This window comes from Ambystoma mexicanum, chromosome 2p, assembly GCF_040938575.1.
Source record: "Ambystoma mexicanum isolate Mex_15411 chromosome 2p, UKY_AmexF1_1, whole genome shotgun sequence".
Taxonomy (NCBI): domain Eukaryota; kingdom Metazoa; phylum Chordata; class Amphibia; order Caudata; family Ambystomatidae; genus Ambystoma; species Ambystoma mexicanum.
Genome location: NC_090923.1, coordinates 2276315 through 2295233, shown reverse-complemented (window position 1 = coordinate 2295233; position 18919 = coordinate 2276315). Strand labels below are relative to the sequence as shown.

Sequence of the window (18919 nt, the reverse complement as noted above, 5' to 3'; positions counted from 1 at the left end):
AGAGTCTAGCAATATACAGGCATAGTATTGATGGGCAGTGGAGTCTAGCAACATACAGGCATAGTATTGATGGGCAGTAGAGTCTAGAAACGTACAGGCATAGTATTGATGGTCAGTAGAGTCTAGCAATATACAGGCATAGTATTGATGGGCAGTGGAGTCTCGCAACATACAGGCATAGTATTGATAGGCAGTCGAGTCTAGCAACATACAGGCATAGTATTGATGGGCAGTAGAGTCTAGAAACGTACAGGCATAGTATTGATGGTCAGTAGAGTCTAGCAATATACAGGCATAGTATTGATGGGCAGTGGAGTCTCGCAACATACAGGCATAGTATTGATAGGCAGTCGAGTCTAGCAACATACAGGCATAGTATTGATGGGCAGTAGAGTCTAGAAACGTACAGGCATAGTATTGATGGTCAGTAGAGTCTAGCAATATACAGGCATAGTATTGATGGGCAGTGGAGTCTCGCAACATACAGGCATAGTATTGATAGGCAGTCGAGTCTAGCAACATACAGGCATAGTATTGATGGGCAGTAGAGTCTAGAAACGTACAGGCATAGTATTGATGGTCAGTAGAGTCTAGCAATATACAGGCACAGTATTGATGGGCAGTGGAGTCTCGCAACATACAGGCATAGTATTGATAGGCAGTCGAGTCTAGCAACATACAGGCATAGTATTGATGGGCAGTAGCGTCTAGCAACATACAGGCATACTATTGATGAGCAGTAGAGTCTAGAAATATACAGGCATAGTATTGATGGGCAGTGGAGTCTAGCAACATACAGGCATAGTATTGATGGGCAGTAGAGTCTAGAAATGTACAGGCATAGTATTGATGGTCAGTAGAGTCTAGCAATATACAGGCACAGTATTGATGGCAGTGAAATCTTGTTATTTTTCGTGGAAAAGAGGCATCTACTCACCTGAGGTGCTTTGCTGAAGGTCCATGCAGTATGCCTCTTCCTCATCCTTTATGTGGAATGAAACAACCTCATAGTCTGTTATTTGCACAACAAAGATAGAATAGGTTAGTGCATGTTCATATATTTTTCTTACAGAGTGTTATGCACATTTGAGGTAGCTGGCATGGACTGCGGCTTATTTGGCAGGTGTAGAGGTCTTTAAGAAGGTAACCACAGGGACGAGGAGCAAAACCATGGAGTCTGCATTGGATGCAAAGCAACCACGTCAGGACCTACCCTGATGAGCAGCGCAGCATTAGGTCTACTTTCCCACGTCGTATAAAGGGCCTTCATACCACAAAGCTCTAACCATGGGAAAATCTGATCACATAATATACATGCTACAAATAAAAACAGGATTAGAGATCAATCACACTCTAGATTTCCCCAAATTAAGGAAGGAATAGGGAAATGCAGAGAGCTTACATATGAACTGTTGGGCTTCCAAGATGTTAATTAATCTTCCAATAGCGTCTGCGACGGACTTTACACACTTCTTTGTCAAGATCCTAAACATTGAATTCGAGGCATAGTGAGGGACATACATGCTTTACTCGGACGTGTACCACAGAAGAATGGTTCAGCTGTGCTCATAAATCATTAATGTGATGATTTAGGAACACAGTTGAACTTGTCTGATCCGTAAAGTGACAGAGGCCAGGGCCAAAATCCCTGCTTCTCGACCTAGCTCCTCCACATCACCAGGACTATTTGATGCCCACCTTTCGCCTGTGCCTTATCCTCAAGGACAGACTGGACTGCCTGTAAGTAGACCCGCTGAGCAGCCCCGAACAGTGTGTTTTTTACCACCTACTTTATAAACATGAACGACTACCATTGCATCCTGTAACCTACTTGAGACCCTCTCGGTCGCTCGCCATTGCACCCATTTGAGACCCTTTTGATCGCCTACCATTGCACCCTGTGACCCATTTGAGACCCTTTTGGTCGCTTGCCATTGCACCTTGTGACCTATTTGAGACCCTTTTGGACGCTACCTATTGGAGACCCTTTTGGTCGCCTACCATTGCACCCATTTGAGACCCTTTTGGTCGCCTACCATTGCACCCATTTGAGACCCTTTTGGTCACCTACCATTGTACCTTGTGACCCATTTGAGACCCTTTTGGTCGCCTACCATTGCACCTTGTGACCTATTTGAGACCCTTTGGTCGCCTACCACTGCACCCATTTGAGACCCTTTGGTCACTTGCCATTGCACCCATTTGAGACTCTTTTGGTCGCTTGCCATTGTACCCACTTGAGACCCTTTTGGTCGCTTGCCATTGCACCCACTTGAGACCCTTTTGGTCGCCTACCATTGCACCCTGTGACCTATTTGAGACCCTATTGGTCGCTTGCCATTGCACCATACAGACTGTCTTCCGGTAGACCTAGTGCTAACATCGAACTTAGGGAATTATTACCTTGTTTTTGAACTGCCATTCCTTACACTGCTGTGACCCACCACCTAGATGACACTAGACCTTACGCTACCGGACAACAACTACACTGTACTAGCCTATCTTGCCCAATATCACAATGTATCTCCATGCGCTTTATACAGTGTTACTGAGATCAATACTGCACATTCTGAACAGCCAATACCCAACCATGCTACTCAATTTACCAGCACTTGAGCCCGCACATAACCCATGCACACTAACTGAAATGACCTCCACATCTTGCCCTGTTCTCATGAGGAACTTTAGATTACATGCCAGGCTCCCAAGGCTCTATGACCCCCTATCTAAACCAGCCAACAACAAGGTGAATAGGAATCCATCCCTACACCCTCTTCAATTGAACAGTAGACTCCACCGCGAGCCCATCCGTGACCAGAAAAGTATGCACGAATCTGTGTCACCACCCCTAAACCCAGTAGATCACGGGACCAAGGGTGCACTAATAAATGCCCGCTCCATGGTAGCCCATGCATCAGACATTACCGACCTGCTACACAACGAAGACCTGGACTTCTTAGCGGTCACTGAATCTTGGCTTCACCCCACGGCAGGCCCTGCAATTATGCTAGCGTTACCAGATGACTACACGCTATTAAGACTTTATCGTACCACCTCTAGAGGCGGAGGTTTTGCCATCATAGCCAAAACTAAATTCCCTATTACAATCGAATCACCCACCAATGTTAGCTCCTGTGAATCTCTAACCGCCAAGTTAACACTATCTAATACTCAATCCATCTCCATTCACCTTATCTACCGACCACCGGGCCCTCTAGGGTCATTTGAAGAAGACCTCACAGACATTTTATCAAACAATCTTAAAAACTCCTCACAACGCATCTTACTAGGAGACCTTAACCTCGGATTTAGCAACCCCGCAGACGCCAATGCCAGTACAATCAACAACACCCTAGAGGAACTGGGCTTCACCCAGAAGATCACCGAGCCTACCCATATCAAAGGGAGAACTCTGGACTGGCTAGCTGTGCACAACTGCCCAGTCCTGGTCTCTGCCATACTCCCGCAGCCCTGGACAGACCACTACTTGATTTCGTTTACCCTAAAGGCAACCCCAGCACAAGCTAACAGCATAGCTCCAGCTGTCCAATCCCGAAATAAAAAAAAACATCACCCCCGTAAACTTGATCCCGCTAATCACACCAACCTTGAATGCCATCCAGGATCACACAGATCCATTCACGATGGTGGACATCTATAATAAAATCATGCTCTCATCTCTTGATGCCATAGCCCCTTTAAAGCTAAAAAAGAGCAAGCCCCGGAAACACATCAACTCCTGGTTTTCGCCTCATCTTAAAGCCCTCAGACAGGAAAAGCGACGCTGTGAAAAAATCTGGCGAGCTCACCCCTCAGAAAATAACAAAAAAAACTTGAGCAGTCTCGCTTCCCAATATAAAAAAGAAATTATACTGGCCAAACAAACGTCATGTAGCACGCAAATCACACAAGTTAAATCTAACACGAGAGAGCTTTTCACAATACTTAAAGAGGTTGAATCCCCGATCCAAGTGCCCGAATCATGTATCAAAGATAAAAACTGGTGCACGGGCATACAAAATGCCCTAGCGAACAAAATCTCCTCCCTTAAGACTAAGATAAGCATTAAAAAAGAATCTCTGCTCTCCTCCACTAAACCGAGTAACATCACCCATAAAAAGGTTCACCTGACTCAATCATCCCCCCAGCGCACAACCCCCCCCTTTAATTTCCATAAAGTATCTACCAAAGAGGTAGAAAATACTATTCTCACTTCAAACTGCCACGGAGACCTATGCCCCGCGCAACTGATTAAGGATGCAGCCCGTGATCTCGCACCATTTATTACCAAACTAATAAATGCGTCTTTCACATCAGGCACCGTACCTAATAATTTAAAACAGTCCTGGGTCCTCCCTCTGCTTAAAAAAACGAATTTAGACCCATCCACTCCAACTAACTACCGCCCCATTACCACAGTACCGTTCCTTCTTAAAATCCTCGACAAAATAGCATACCAACAGATCCAACACTACCTTGAGCACTTCCATCTCCTAGGCGTCCGACAATCGGGCTTCAGGCCACAGCATGGAACCGAAACTGCACTTATAGATCTCAAGGCACAGATAGACGAGCTGAGAGACCAGGGTAAGACAGCACTATTGCTACTCCTTGATCTCTCAGCGGCTTTTGATCTGGTCGACCATGAGATCTTGTGCAACCACCTACAAAAAGAGGCCCACTTCTCTCAAGAAGCAACCAATTGGATCCAATCCTTCCTTAATAACCGCACGATGAGAGTCTTCTCACTGTCAGCATCAGCCGACGCTACACCTATCACTTGTGGCGTGCCTCAAGGATCTTGCGTCTCCCCTACACTCTATAACAATTTCACGAAGCCCCTTTTTGATGATCTAGACGATCTGGGTATCACCTACACTAATTACGCCGATGATACCCAGATCCTCATCCCGTTGTCGGGGGATTAGGGCAAGGATTTGGCCTTCGTTAATAGAGTGTACCTCATCATCCAGGCATGGATGGCCTCACACGGTCTGTGCCTGAATGATGACAAGACGGAACTCCTTATTCTAGGCTCTACACATTACCTCAACAAGCTGGACCACAAATACTCACCATTCATAATTGACGATAACAAGATCAAGGTAGCTAAGAAGGTTAAAACCTTTGGCTTCTATCTAGATTCCACCCTTACCTTCAACAAACAAGTGAATGCAATGGCCTCCGCCACCTCCTACACTTGCAAACTCATTAGGGCAGCCAAACCCTTTCTCTCCCCCACCAACTGTACCACCTTGGCCAGGGCACTGATCCTGTCCAAGCTGGACTACTGCAACGCTCTATATGTAGGTTGTAACAAATATATCTCAAACAAAACCCAAATCCTCCAAAATAATGCCCTTAGAGCGGCCCTCAGCATCTCGAAGAAAGCCCATATATCAGATTCCAGAAGATCTGTCAATTGGCTATCCACCAAGGACAAGATATTCCTTAAATCGGTGTCTCTGGTTCATAAATGCCTCCACCAAGCAGCCCCCCAATACCTCATCTCCAAATTTACTAGACCCACCCTCTCTAGCCCCTCGAGAACGGCCAATTCCAACCTTCTTCTGGTGCCTAGGTTCAAACGTACAACGTCTGGAGGCAACAGCTTCCCAGTAAAAGCAGCGCAATTTTGGAACTCCCTTCCTCCTACCTGCAGGGAGGACCTACCCTACCACCAGTTCAGAGCCAGGACTATCCACTGGCTCAAATCTCTCGACTCATAATGACCTTTCCGATGCCCGGATGCGTCACGTGGCTCCTTACCTCATTGAATGTAAATATGTATATAGTATTGCCCATAGTGGATATGTATATGTATATGTATGTATGTGCATATGTTCTACCCCTCCTACTCGGCGTGATACGTCCGGCACTGTAACCGCAACTGGACCTCACCCTACTGTATGTAACTTAGTTCTGCAACCCTCTTGCTGCCTCTGCGCCTGGCTACCCCTGGGTTAGGTGCGCATTATAAATAAATAAATACAAATACAAATACAAAGTAGTGACTTGAAATGCAAACCCAGAAAAAGTAATTCGCTCCGGAGGCTAGGAACCTAACGAGTCTTGGTTCTGGAAGACATCACAAGCATGTGTAACATACCTGGGCTGGGTGCAGTGCCGGTTTTTCTGAACATGGGGAGCGGCTCTTCGCTCCTCAGAACGATGCCAGTGTTGAGAGCTGGAAATTCTGAAAGAACACCAAAGCGTAAGATGCTCGGAGCAGAAAAGCAAATAATCTGAACTTTAATGCAAGGCTGTGCACCTTCACACTGCCCAACATCTACTCTACACTCTCATCAGCACCAGTCTGAGAAATAGCACATCTATAGGGTAGATGTGACGCACTCTGTGGAGCTTGGGAAGGAATGTCCGCAACAAGCAAGTCTACAGGGGGGATGTGATGCACTCTGTGGAGCCAGGGAAGGAATGTCCACAGCTAGCAAGTTTACAGGGGGGATGTGATGCACTCTGTGGAGCCAGGGAAGGAATGTCCACAGCTAGCAAGTTTACAGGGGGGATGTGATGCACTCTGTGGAGCCAGGGAAGGATGTCCACAGCAAGCATGTCTACAGGGTGGATGTGACGCACTCTGTGGAGCTTGGGAAGGAATGTCCGCAACAAGCAAGTCTACAGGGGGGATGTGATGCACTCTGTGGAGCCAGGGAAGGAATGTCCACAGCTAGCAAGTTTACAGGGGGGATGTGATGCACTCTGTGGAGCCAGGGAAGGAATGTCCACAGCTAGCAAGTTTACAGGGGGGATGTGATGCACTCTGTGGAGCCAGGGAAGGATGTCCACAGCAAGCATGTCTACAGGGTGGATGTGACGCACTCTGTGGAGCTTGGGAAGGAATGTCCGCAGCAAGCATGTCTACAGGGGGGGATGTGACGCACTCTGTGGAGCTTGGGAAGGAATGTCCGCAGAAAGCAGGTCTACAGGGTGGATGTGATTCACTCTGTGGAGCCAGGGTGTCGGAATAGAAACAATATTATGCCTCCTATTGTAACAATTGTATGTGTATTGGCCTACGCCAAGTTGTCTAAACATCATGTGCGAACAAACTCCACGGCAAGGTCTTGATCTTAGAGGAACCAATGTAAGCCGCCATCTTGGATTGAGCCGCCATTTTAGGTTCTCTTGTTATGTAGAAGTCACCCTGAACATCAAAATGGAGGCCAAGTGACATTCTGAGTAAGATTCTGGCCGTTGTGACCTCCGTACAACTGAATAATTAATATGCCTGCAGGCCACTTGTCGGGGTCGCAAATAGAGACCTTGTCCTACCGTTGACCTATATGTAAATGTATTACTTATATCAGCGAAACTAATCGAAATGCATATATTAAAGGATTGACCTGGCAAGGAACCCTAAGACCAGAATTAAATATTTTGCAGAATGGTTAACCCGCAAGAGGGTTGGCCAAGGGCTGGACAAATTGTATAAAAGGCCCGGGTATTCCAATATGCGGTCTCTCTCACTAACACATCGAACCCTTGTTGGAGTTTGTTATGTTATACTGAGAGCCGAATAGCTATCCGTTTGTCAATTGACTTGGTAACTGTTGTAGCTTGAAATAAAGCACTTGTATGTTTCGTTGTAACCTGTGTTGGTGTGTTTCTTTTTGGGCTTCCCGGCCTCATATTATTTTTCTGTTTTCACAGTTGGCGCCCGAATAGGGACCCTCAAGATTGATGCCTGATCATTGAAGGATTGACGCAGACTATCGAACGGGATCGGACAGTGTGATACTGCGGGCCCGACCTAACGAGATGCGATACCTCGGCAGCGCTGCACAATCCGATCCTTGGACGATAGTCGTGTGGTCTGACACGGCATCTTGACGAGGGTCCATTTTTGAGGCGGGCAGATTTGTCAAAACCACCAAACACAAGGGAAAATTCGTTAGTTAAGTTCTTTGGTAAACCGTACGGTCCTCCTTAGGTTTGGTCAGGTGTAGTCGTGACCCGACTCATAATTTAACCCTGACAATTTGAATTTGGCGTATTGTATCTGGAGACACAATTATTGACCAGGTAACACCAATTTTTTGTGAAATGCCTGGGAAATTGTCTAGCTGCTATAGGGCTCTGTTCCGCAGCGATCGACAATCTTTGGAATTTAGCCACCCGGCACCACAGGAGGGGTCGCCGGCGTGTACTATGTACTGTAAGCATGGCATTGGAAGTATAGTATTTAAGGATATTTGGCACAGACAAACCAGACATGCCTCCGAATTTCAGTGGCCAATCAATGGTAGTTTCGAGATCCCCCGTATTGAATACCTAGAATCGGTCTTGCTAAAGAAGAAGGCCAGACCTGCAGCATTTGATGTTTTGCAGAATTGGAAAAAAGAGGCGTTGCAGCAGCTTAAAAGTAGGGATAAACACGCCGTCATAAAACGAATGCCGAAAAGGCGTTGTTATATGATGAGGAAAAACTTTCAGAGTCAGTCAAGAATATGGATAGGGCTATCTCACTCGGTACCCAGAAAATCTATCCCTCTAAAGATTTTCATGTTTCCGAAGAATTTATTGATAAATTGTTAAACGAACGCAGGCCTGGTGCCTCTGCGCCACCTCTGTATGATCCTCTCCCTGTTGCTCTGCCCATTCCTGCTGTTAGTCCTGCTGTTAGTCCTGTTCCCCCTGTACAACCTATTGTTCTATTCCTCTAGTTGTTGTTCCTCCACCTACTCTACCACCCCTTCCCCTTGCGCCGATAGTCGCACCTCCATTGAATTTGCCCGCACCTCCGGTCCCGAGTGGTTCTGTACTGACTGAAGTTGATCAGGGTGCGGGGTCAAAGATTGTTACTCGAAATACTGTCTCTGCAGAAAAGAAACGAGAATTATTTGCATGGGCTAAGCATTGTATGGAGAGAGGTGATCAAGCTGACGTTTTCTCCACATTATCAAATATGGGCAATTTTCCTGAGAAAAATGTTTTTATTGAAGGTTTGGGGACTCATTTATGTGTAACGTGGGGTAGATTACATAATGCAGATCTCGCACAAGGGTTGAGGGATCTGAATACTTTAGCGCTTTCGAGGGACACTAAGGAGAAAGTACATGGTCATGTAGAGAGGTTATTTGAGTATAGGAGGGACATAGAAAGATTACGGGATGAGGATGTGAAGACGACAGTATGTATGTACAGAAACGGTTCCTTCCGTGTCGTAAATTGGCATCTGAGGAAGTACGAATTTGTACCAAAGATGCGATTCGAGGGATCTCGGATTCATCGATACCGCCGGATGAAGTATATGACACGTATAGTCAGTATACAGTAGAAATGCAGAGGAAGGTGATTTAGGTAATGGTACAGTACCTGCAGGATGAATGTGTAAGGAAGGTTAGTTGTCCTATAGAGTTATTGGGTATTTGTAAGAGGGCTTTTTCGCTCGACACTTCTTCGGCTGCCTTAGCGCTCGACCTGGCTCTGTTGCTTAGTAAGCAATCGGAATTACCTATATCTCAGTTGCCAATGAGAGAGGTTCCTCCGATATTTGTCCTAAAGGTTGAGATTCCCGCTAACGTTGGGACAGGTGCATCCGCTGTGGACATCCCTGCACATTATGTATCGCAATTTGTTCACGTTCCGTTTTCGCGACAGGAAGTGAACACTATTAGACAATCAATTCCTGATATTAGGAAAAATCCGACAGGATTCTACAAAGAGATAGAGTCCGTTTTACAGTCCTCTGTGTTCACCCTAAGTGATATTGACTTGCTATTCCCTGTACTCCTGCCCATAGATTTATGGAAGCAGGTTCGAACAATAGACGATGTGCCAGGGTTGGGTGATACATGGGCTAACATAACTAGGTTTGATGGGGAAAGACCAGCTGGTGAGAAACCACCTCAGGTAATGCTCACTTTGCCTGATAGAATTGTCGCAAAATTGAAAACCATAATTCCTGAGAAAAGAATTATTTGGGACAAGCTTACGGCCTGTGTTCAAGGAAAATCTGAAGGTGCCACCGAATTCTTTAATCTATTCGAACAGGTATTCTCTGACTTCAGTGGACAGGACTTGGGCACAGAGTCTGGGAAAAGGTTGTTTGTGGACAAATTTGTACGTGGATTGCTGCCTGACATCCAGTCACAGATTATGTCCTCTGAGAGCGCTTGGCAGGGGAAATCGCAATCTGAAGTTTTGCACATGGCTCAGTATTATGAGAACCGTGTTAATAATGAAAAAGAGAGAATAGAGAAGAGGAAAGGAGATTTGAAGACTAAAGTATTGTTACAGCAAATTGTTAGAAATCCCAGAGGAGGTAATTCACAGACCAATACGTTCCGAAAGGGAACGTCCCCTTGGGTCCTGTGAATATTAATCAATGTGCCTATTGCCGCCAGGAAGGTCATTGGCGTGCACAGTGCCCCGTCCTTCGACAGAGGTCAAACAACACATTTGGGAGTATGGGTAGACGACTTAGAGGTCGCCCCGGAGTGGGGGGCCCTGATAGAGGTCAGTTCTCACAAGATCCTCAGCAACCTTTTTCACGGGATAATCAGACTTCGAGTGTGGACACAAGAAACATATTTGATCACCCTTCTGCTGCCTACCTTTCTGAAGAGCTTCCTTCTGACGACATTTTATTTCGTTAGGATTGCCCAAAGCAGGGTTTGGAACCTTCACCTATTCCCGTTAGTCAAAAAGGTCCCTACGTTGAATTGTTAGTGGGGAATAGGAAACATCAGTTTTTAATAGACACGTGAGCACAGAAATGCTCCATTGATCATTCTCGGGTTCCAAACATTCCACTGTCAGGGCATACTAATGTTTCTGTAGGGTTTTCTGGCATACCAGTTGCTTGTCCGGTTTCTTCGCCGGTGCCTGTTTCTTTGGGTCCCTATACGGACCATTGTCCATTCCTCTTGACTTCAAACTGTGGAGAGAATTTGCTGGGGTCAAATCTGTTGAAGAAACTAAATGCAGTAATTCATTGTTCCTCTGACGGAGTGCGACTGATGGTTTCACCACAGCAACTTCCCAGTTCTCAGTTTTTGACTCGACCATTGCCTCCTGAGTTTAGCGTTGTCCCGGAATGTTTGTGGGCGGTTGACGACAATGATGTCGGGGTACTACAGGTTGAACCCGTTAAAGTAGTTTTGAAACATGGAGTTAAACTACCACGCATTCTGCAATATAAAATATCAGTTGAGGGCGAGCGTGCTTTGAAGTGCATTGTCTCCGATTTTGTGCATCGAGGAGTGATCGAAGAGATTGCAGGTAGTTTATGTAACAGCCCGATTTTACCCGTGTACAAGAAAGGCGACAATGCAATCCCATTCCGTTTCGTAATTGATCTACGCGCCATTAATAAAGTTGTCGCCCCACAATTTCCAATTGTGCTCGATGTGACAACGATACTAACGATGATCCCTGCTACAGCTACTCACTTTAGTGTTGTGGATCTGAAGAATGCTTTCTTCAGTATTCCTATACACAAGGAGAGTAGATATTTGTTCGCGTTCACCTTGGGGGGACGTTCGTTCACATTTACTCGTGCACCTCAAGGTTATACTGAAAGTCCAAGCATTTATAGTAGGGCTTTGAAAGAGCAGCTTGACACCCTTGAATTGCCATCTACTTGTACACTGCTTCAGTATGTCGATGACTTGCTTTTAGCTGCAGATTCTGAAAGTGCTTGCAAAGAAGGCACTGTATTGTTGCTTATTCATTTGGCTGAACATGGTCATAAAGCTTCGCTTAAGAAATTTCAATATTGTTGTCAGGAGGTCGCCTATTTAGGCTATCTCCTGTCAAAGGAGGGGAGAAGATTGACACCTGAAAGAATAAAACACATTTCTGGCATGTCTGTTCCAAATACACAGAAGGAAGTCAGAGCCTTAATTAGGTATGGCTTCTTACTGTAGGCTGTGGATCCCGAACTTCTCACTAGTGATAAAACCGATGTTGGCCTTGACGAAGAAGGGCATCTCTACGCCGCTGCCATGGAAGTCGGAACATCAACGATCATTTGAGCTTCTCAAAGCCGCGTTATGCTCTGCACCAGTTCTGGGTACTCCAAATTACAATAAGGCCTTTGTGTTGTTTGTGCATGAATGTGATGGATGTGCTTTGGCTGTGTTAACACAGGAACACAGAGGGAAGAATAGACCGTGCGGCTACTACTCTTCCACCCTTGATCCTGTCGCATGCGCTTTGCCAAGATGTTTGCGAGCTGTCGCTGCTGCTGCCGCGTCTGTAAAACAGAGTGAGGGAATGGTCCTAAGCCATGATTTAACCCTGATGGTACCTCACTCTGTAGATGTCCTATTGAATAAAACCCAAACATAGCACCTCACCTCTGCACGGCTGACGAGGTATGAATTAACTTTGTTTGCCCCTCACATTCAAATTAAGAGGTGTTGTGTTTTTAATCCGGCTGAACTCCTACCTTTCCCGCAAAATACTGTTTGCGGTGACGAAGAATCACATGACTGCCTGTATACTACTGAACAGGAAACGAAGGGCAGGATAGACCTTATAGATACTCCATTGGGCAATGCGGAAGGGGAGCTGTTTTGTGATGGCTCCTGCTTCAAACTTCCGGATGGTACATCTACAGCTGCCTATGCAGTTACTACATTGAGTACGGTTGTTGAAACTAAGAATTCCGCATCACTCCGCGCAGGCCGCAGAGATTATAGCGTTGACCCGAGCTTGTGAACTCTCCGAAGGGCATACAGTAAACATATATACTGATAGCCAGTACGCCTTTGGGGTGGCTCACAACTTTGGGAGGCTCTGGTCGGAAAGAGGGTTCCTAACCTCACAGGGGACCAAGATTCAGCATGACCCCCTGATAGTGCAATTGCTCTCGGCACTCGCGCTCCCTAGTCAGTTAGCGATCATGAAATGTGCAGCGCATCGTAAGGTCATAGATGATGTGGGAAAAGGGAATGCTTTTGCTGACCAGATAGCCAGGCAAACGGCCACAGACCTTAGCGCAGACATGTATGCTCTAAGAGAAACAAAAGATGCCTATGTAATGGATGAGGGTATTGGGTCTGTACGAGATATCTAAGCTGATGCCACGATAGAAGAGTCTAAAAAGTGGGCCGAAGGGATGGGGAAACTTGATGAAGATGGATGTTGGGTGGATACATCTGAAGGGAAATGGTTGCTCCCTGATTCATATGTGCTGGCGATGGTTACGATGGCACACGTTCCTACGCATGTGTGTGCTCAGCGGATCACGAAAATGTTAGAACAAGTCTGGGTAAATGATAACATTTTAAAGATCGTGCAGCGCTATGTCCAAAATTGCATGATATGCTTACAGCACAATGTGGGGAAGGGGACAGTAACTCCAAGGGGTAGTTTTGGGCCTCCTCCTGTTCCCTTCGAGGTCATCCACTTTGATTTTATTGAGATGGAACGGTGTAACAATCTAAAATATGTCCTTGTGATCATTTGTGCTTTTAGTAAATGGGTTGAGGCTTTCCCCATTAAGGATGCTACTGCCATGACCACTGCGAAGACTATGGTAAAGGAATTCTTTCCACGATTTGGGCTGCCAAGAGTAATTTGGTCGGACAACGGTCCCAATTTTGTTGCAGCAGTAATTTTGCAGATATGCACAGCGTTATACATTGAAAAGCGATTTCACTCGGCTAGACATCCTCAAAGTGCTGGGTTGGTAGAGAGACATAACGGTATCCTAAAGAATAAGCTTGCTAAAACATGCGCCGGCACCAAGCTGAAATGGCCGGACGCCTTACCTATTGTATTGTTAGCCATGCGTGCCACACCTCAAACTAAGACTGGGCTCTCTCCATTTGAGGTAGTGATGGGGAGATCTGCTAATATTTGGGGTCTTCCGAAGCCTAAAGCATTGAGGGAGGTTGAAAATGTATTGCTTGTAGACTACTGTAACCAGTTGACTAAAAATCTGTATCTCATTTATCATCAGGTTCAATCAGTTTTACCTGTACGGTTTACGGGCCCAGGAAACAATATTCAGCCTGGAAGTTGGGTCCTGGTGAAGGCCTACGAAAGGTCTTCCTGCCTCGCGCCTCGCTGGCGGGGACCCTACCAGGTGCTGTTGGTCACCCAGACAGCAGTGCGGGTGGCTGGAAAGAAGCATTGGATCCACGCGACGCATGTCAAGAAACTTCCTCACCCGACGCCACACGTTACAGAAGAAGCAGAACCCCTCGCTGATGCTACAATCGCAGATGCTGGAGTAGCAAATAGCGCTGTGAGTGTGTCGGAGAATCTCTTTGAGCCCGTGGAGCTTGGGGAACAGTCCATTTTGACTCCACACTCTTTGGAAAGGTCACTTCCGGAAAACGTTTGTTTGTTTGTTTGTTTATTTATTTGTATAGCGCTCCTGACCCAGAGGTATATGGGCGCTTAAGCATCAGGTTACAGGCATAGGTAAGAACATTTGTACATTTGTGCAGTATAAGTATAGTTACAAAAGCAATTATGAAAGCAGTTATAGTGGAATTAGTAACATCGTAGCGGATGCATACATACATGCAGTGTTAGTTATTTGTTGAGTAACCAGGTGATGATCTTAGTTCTGAAAGGTTGAAATGAAGGGATAGATTTGATGTCCAAAGGAATAGTGTTCCATAATTGTGAGGCTAGAACTGGGAAGCTGGAACCACCGGCTCTTTTTAGGGAGTATTTGGGCACTGTCAGTTGTAGTGTATTAGAGGATCTGGTGGCTCTAATATTCTGTCTTGAGGTGAATTTATCGGTTAAATAAGGTGGGGCCAGGTGGTTAAGAGCTTTGTAGGTGAGGCAGATAGTTTTTAGGTCTATTTTTTGTTGGATGGAGGGCCATTTGCATGAGATTCTTGTGGCTGAGATATGTTCTCTTCTGGGAATATTAAGGGCGGCACGGAGTGCATTGTTTTGTAGAACTTGCAATTTATTGACAACCGTTTTATTGGCACCTACATACAGGCTGTTGCAATAGTCCAGTTTGGATTGTATAAGTGCTCTGGCTAGAGTAAGGCAATTGTTGGGTGATATCAGAGGTCTGCAGGCTCTGATTAGTTTCCCAGTGTAAGCAGTGGCTGAGGCAGTCATATTAATTTGTTTGGCGAAGTTGGTGTTAGTGTCGAGATAGAAACCCAGAGTTTTTACACTTTTGGCAGTGGGAATGGTGTTGCCGTCAACGATGAAGCAGGAGTAGCTAGGGCTGAGATTCCGGATAGTGTTGGGTGAGCCGACAAGGAGCAGTTCAGTCTTGTCATCGTTCAGGCAGAGGCCATGTGTGGCCATCCATGCCTGAATGATGGAAAAGACTTCACCGATCCTGTTGACGTCCGCGTTGTAGTTGCCTGATAAAGTGAGGAGTATCTGGGTGTCATCTGCGTAGTTAGTGTAGGTGACACCCAGATGGTCCAGTTTATCGAATAGGGGCTTTGTGAATATATTGTACAAAGTGGGTGAAACACAAGATCCTTGTGGGACACCGCAGGTAATGGGAATAGGGTCGGCTGCTGCTATGGGTGAGAAGACTCGCATGGTCCTGTTGTCCAGGAAGGATTAGATCCATGTGACCGCCGAGTGGGAGAAGTGTGCTGCCGATGATAAGTGGTTGCACAAGATTTTGTGGTCAACCAGGTCAAAGGCAGCGGAGAGGTCGAGGAGAAGCAGGATGGCAGCCCTCCCTTTATCTTTGATTTCGTCTATCTGGCTCTTGAGATCAACAAGGGCCGTTTCCGTCCCATGTTGGGGACGAAAGCCAGATTGGCGAGTACCTAGTAATAGGTTAGTTTCAAGGTAATCCTGAATTTGTAAATAGGCCACTCTGTCAAGAATCTTTAGTAAAAATGGGACAGTGGTGATGGGTCTATAATTTGTGGGTATGTCTGGGTCGAGGGACTGTTTTTTTAGCAAGGGTAGGACCCAGGATTGTTTCAGATTACTTGGGACCATGTTGTTAGAAAAAGACAAGTTTATTAATTTGGTGATGAAGGGGGAGAGATCCCTGGCAGCATCCTTGATAATCTGTGCGGGGCAACTGTCCCCCTTGCAGTTCGAGGGTTTCAAGGATGCTATAATTTTTTGTACTTCAGGTATGGTAACCTTTTTGAAGGTGAAGCCTGAGCTAGTGGCGGTGAGTGGGGGATGGGTGGGTTTGGAGATGGGGTCATGAGTGAGCTGTTGCCGTTTGTTTCCAATTTTAGTTTGGAGCCCTGAAATTTTGTTGGCAAGGGCATTCTGGATCCCTGTGCACCAAGGTTTATCCTTTGTACAGGTATCTTCGGGAGGAGTGGGGTTTTCTAATTCCTTTAAAATGTTAAAGAGCTCTTTTGTGCTGGAGCCTGCCTGTGAGATCCTGGAATTAAGAGATTCTTTCTTAGCACGTGTGATCTCATTTTTGTAGAGGGTGGAGATATTGGTAAGGTTGGTTCTATTGTCTACTGAAGGCACCGATTTCCATAGTGATTCAAGTTTGCTTTTTTGTAGTCGGAGAAGTTTGAGCTCTGGGGTGTACTACATATTCAGGTGCGCTTTAGGTTTCCCTTTGCGCATTTTTAATGGGGCAATGGTGTCGATAGCTTTAGCCATGGAGTCATTGTAGGCGTTGGCCAGCGAGTTTAAGTCAGTTGTAATTGGTAGGGCGTTCAGAATGGGGGTCACCAGAGGCATTAAGGCTTCAGCTTTGATGTTGCTCTTTTTCCTAGTTAGGCAGGCCGCAGCAATAATAGGCCTTTTGTGCTCTAGGTTGTTGATATTAATGTCAAAGGGGAGGAAGTGGTGATCCGTCCAGATGAGCTGTACAGGGTCCTTAAGGGTGATGTTGCAGTTGAGGGCGGTTACCCAGTCAAGGATTCTGCCTTTCGAGTGGGTGGGTTTGGAGCAGAGTTGAAGGAGGCCATGCTCCTCTAATGCCGTGGCTAGGGCAATGGCAGGGGTGTCAACAGGGTCATTAAACCCGAGATTGAAGTCTCCCAGTGTGATCATTTGTGCTGAAGGTTTGGAGCTTTCGGCTACTAGGGAGGTGATATCTTCCTCAAATGAGCCAGGTGGACCCGGGGGTCTGTAGATTAGGTGCATAGTGATAGTGCTCTTCGTTGTTTCAAGTTCTGCGACTTCCGTCGCCTCTGATACGTTGCCTCCATCAGGAAGTGACGTTACCTTATTTCCGGATCAAACAATACCGGGACTCACCAGGTACGACCTTCGGCGAAGAAAATAGAACTGCGCATCTGGAAAAGAAGAGTCATTGAGAGTTTGTTCTTGCAAAAGAAAGTTTTTGAAAAGAAAGGGATTCTGCTGGCTAGGGTTGGGGAAGGACTAAGAAGTCGTGCGACCGTAGTGTCTCCAGCAACGAACATTGGGGTCGTCGATTGAGAAACTACGATGCCTGCCACCTCCATCGCTGCTGCTCACATTGGACTTGTAAATAAGGGGGTGACCAACTCGGACAATGAACAATGTGCCTGGGCCCGGAAAACATATTGCTGTGTTGTGATAATAGTAATTGGAATTTGTATAGTTACTGCCATGGGACTCTGGTACTTTGAAGAAATGTATCCTCTAGAGCCTCTTCTGCCAATTGAGATTGTACCTACTGCTTTGACTCCCTCTGTACACCTTCATACTCTGTCACCTAGGGACTCCCAGCATAGACAAAAGTACCATAATAACACTTTAATGATAACAATGAATTCAACGCATGCCATTTTTAATAAGAGTAATTGCTGGATCTGCACCCATTTACCGCAACATGGGACCAAGGGGCTAGGATGGTATATTCACCCTTTAACTTTAACGACTGCTTGCTATGCCTCTCTTAGAGCACTATTCTTTGGCCGTTGGAACGACAGCATCTCAGGGAACTTTGATGGAACTAATTTAAATAATTTTGAGAAACGTGAATTGACTCCCCTGGGATGCTCGCTTTTTGCAAATAGAAGTAAGCCTAATGTTGCTTCTATTAGGCCATCTGATAAACTGTCTCTTCCTTTCCAAACTCTAATTTCCTTTAAAATGGCTCCGATAGGCAATAAGGACCCTGTGCCTCCTTCCTACTCCATTAACCATAGCCCCGATTCAGTCCCCTTCTGTGTACAAAGAAATGGCACTCGGTCAATGGGAGATTTTGAAGGTTGTGTGAACATTGTAAATTTGACCGGAGAGAACAGGCTTCTGTATGTAGGGGGGTCTGTCTATTTCGTTTGAGGTAGTACAGCATTTCCCTGGTTGCCCAAGGATTGGCAGGGAATCTGTTATTTAGGAATCCTGTTGCCTGGGGTATTCATAGCTAGTACATTGGAAGTTTCTAAGGCTCGCCCACGGCGGGACGAGAATGGAGATACCCCTGGGCAAATATTGGGAGATATAACAAATCAGTTGTGCCATTTTGGGGACAGATAGCAAATTCTGAAAATATTAGGGGGCTAGCAAGAGTACTGGAGAGAACCATCAACCGGACTACGGATATACTCTACAATATGACACTGGAACAGAAAGCAATAAGATTGGTAGCGCTCCAAAACCGGATGGCATTAGATGTCATTCTGGCAGAACGTGGTGGAGTATGTAAATTAGTAGGGTCCGCTTGTTGTGTTTTCGTACCAGATTCCTCACCGACAATTTTCAAAGCAATACAGAACGTGCACGTCCTTAGTTCAGAAGTGCATGTTCCTGTGGGAGATTGGAGTATTAGTGCTTGGTTCTGGGATTCTCTACGATCCTGGGGTTGGAAGGTGCTTTCTGTCATACTGGTTATTTTGGGAATCCTGCTACTCCTTTGTTGCTGTATCCAATGTCTACCTAGTATATGTACAATGCTAGGGGGATGTTGCGCTCAGGCAGTAAGCACGATAGGGCACAAAATGTATGCCCCAGATACAGCATCTAAAGAGTTTGTGTTGCAAGAGGTTCTGGTGAACGACGTAATGGCTATAGATATTACAGATAACGATTC

At 45.9% G+C, this 18919-nt stretch overlaps 1 protein-coding gene across 3 annotated transcripts in view; it reads right to left on the bottom strand.

Annotated features, from left to right (window-relative positions):
- Positions 1-18919, bottom strand: part of LOC138566124 (zinc finger protein 282-like) — a 200676-nt gene that overhangs the window by 136676 nt on the left and 45081 nt on the right. For all 3 annotated transcript variants that reach the window (XM_069643126.1, XM_069643125.1, XM_069643124.1), the window contains exons 5-6: positions 6110-6196; positions 938-1012 (exon numbers count right to left, since the gene is read on the bottom strand). In XM_069643126.1, coding sequence (XP_069499227.1) covers positions 938-1012; positions 6110-6196 — 162 coding nt within the window. The remainder of the gene's footprint in view (positions 1-937; positions 1013-6109; positions 6197-18919) is intronic.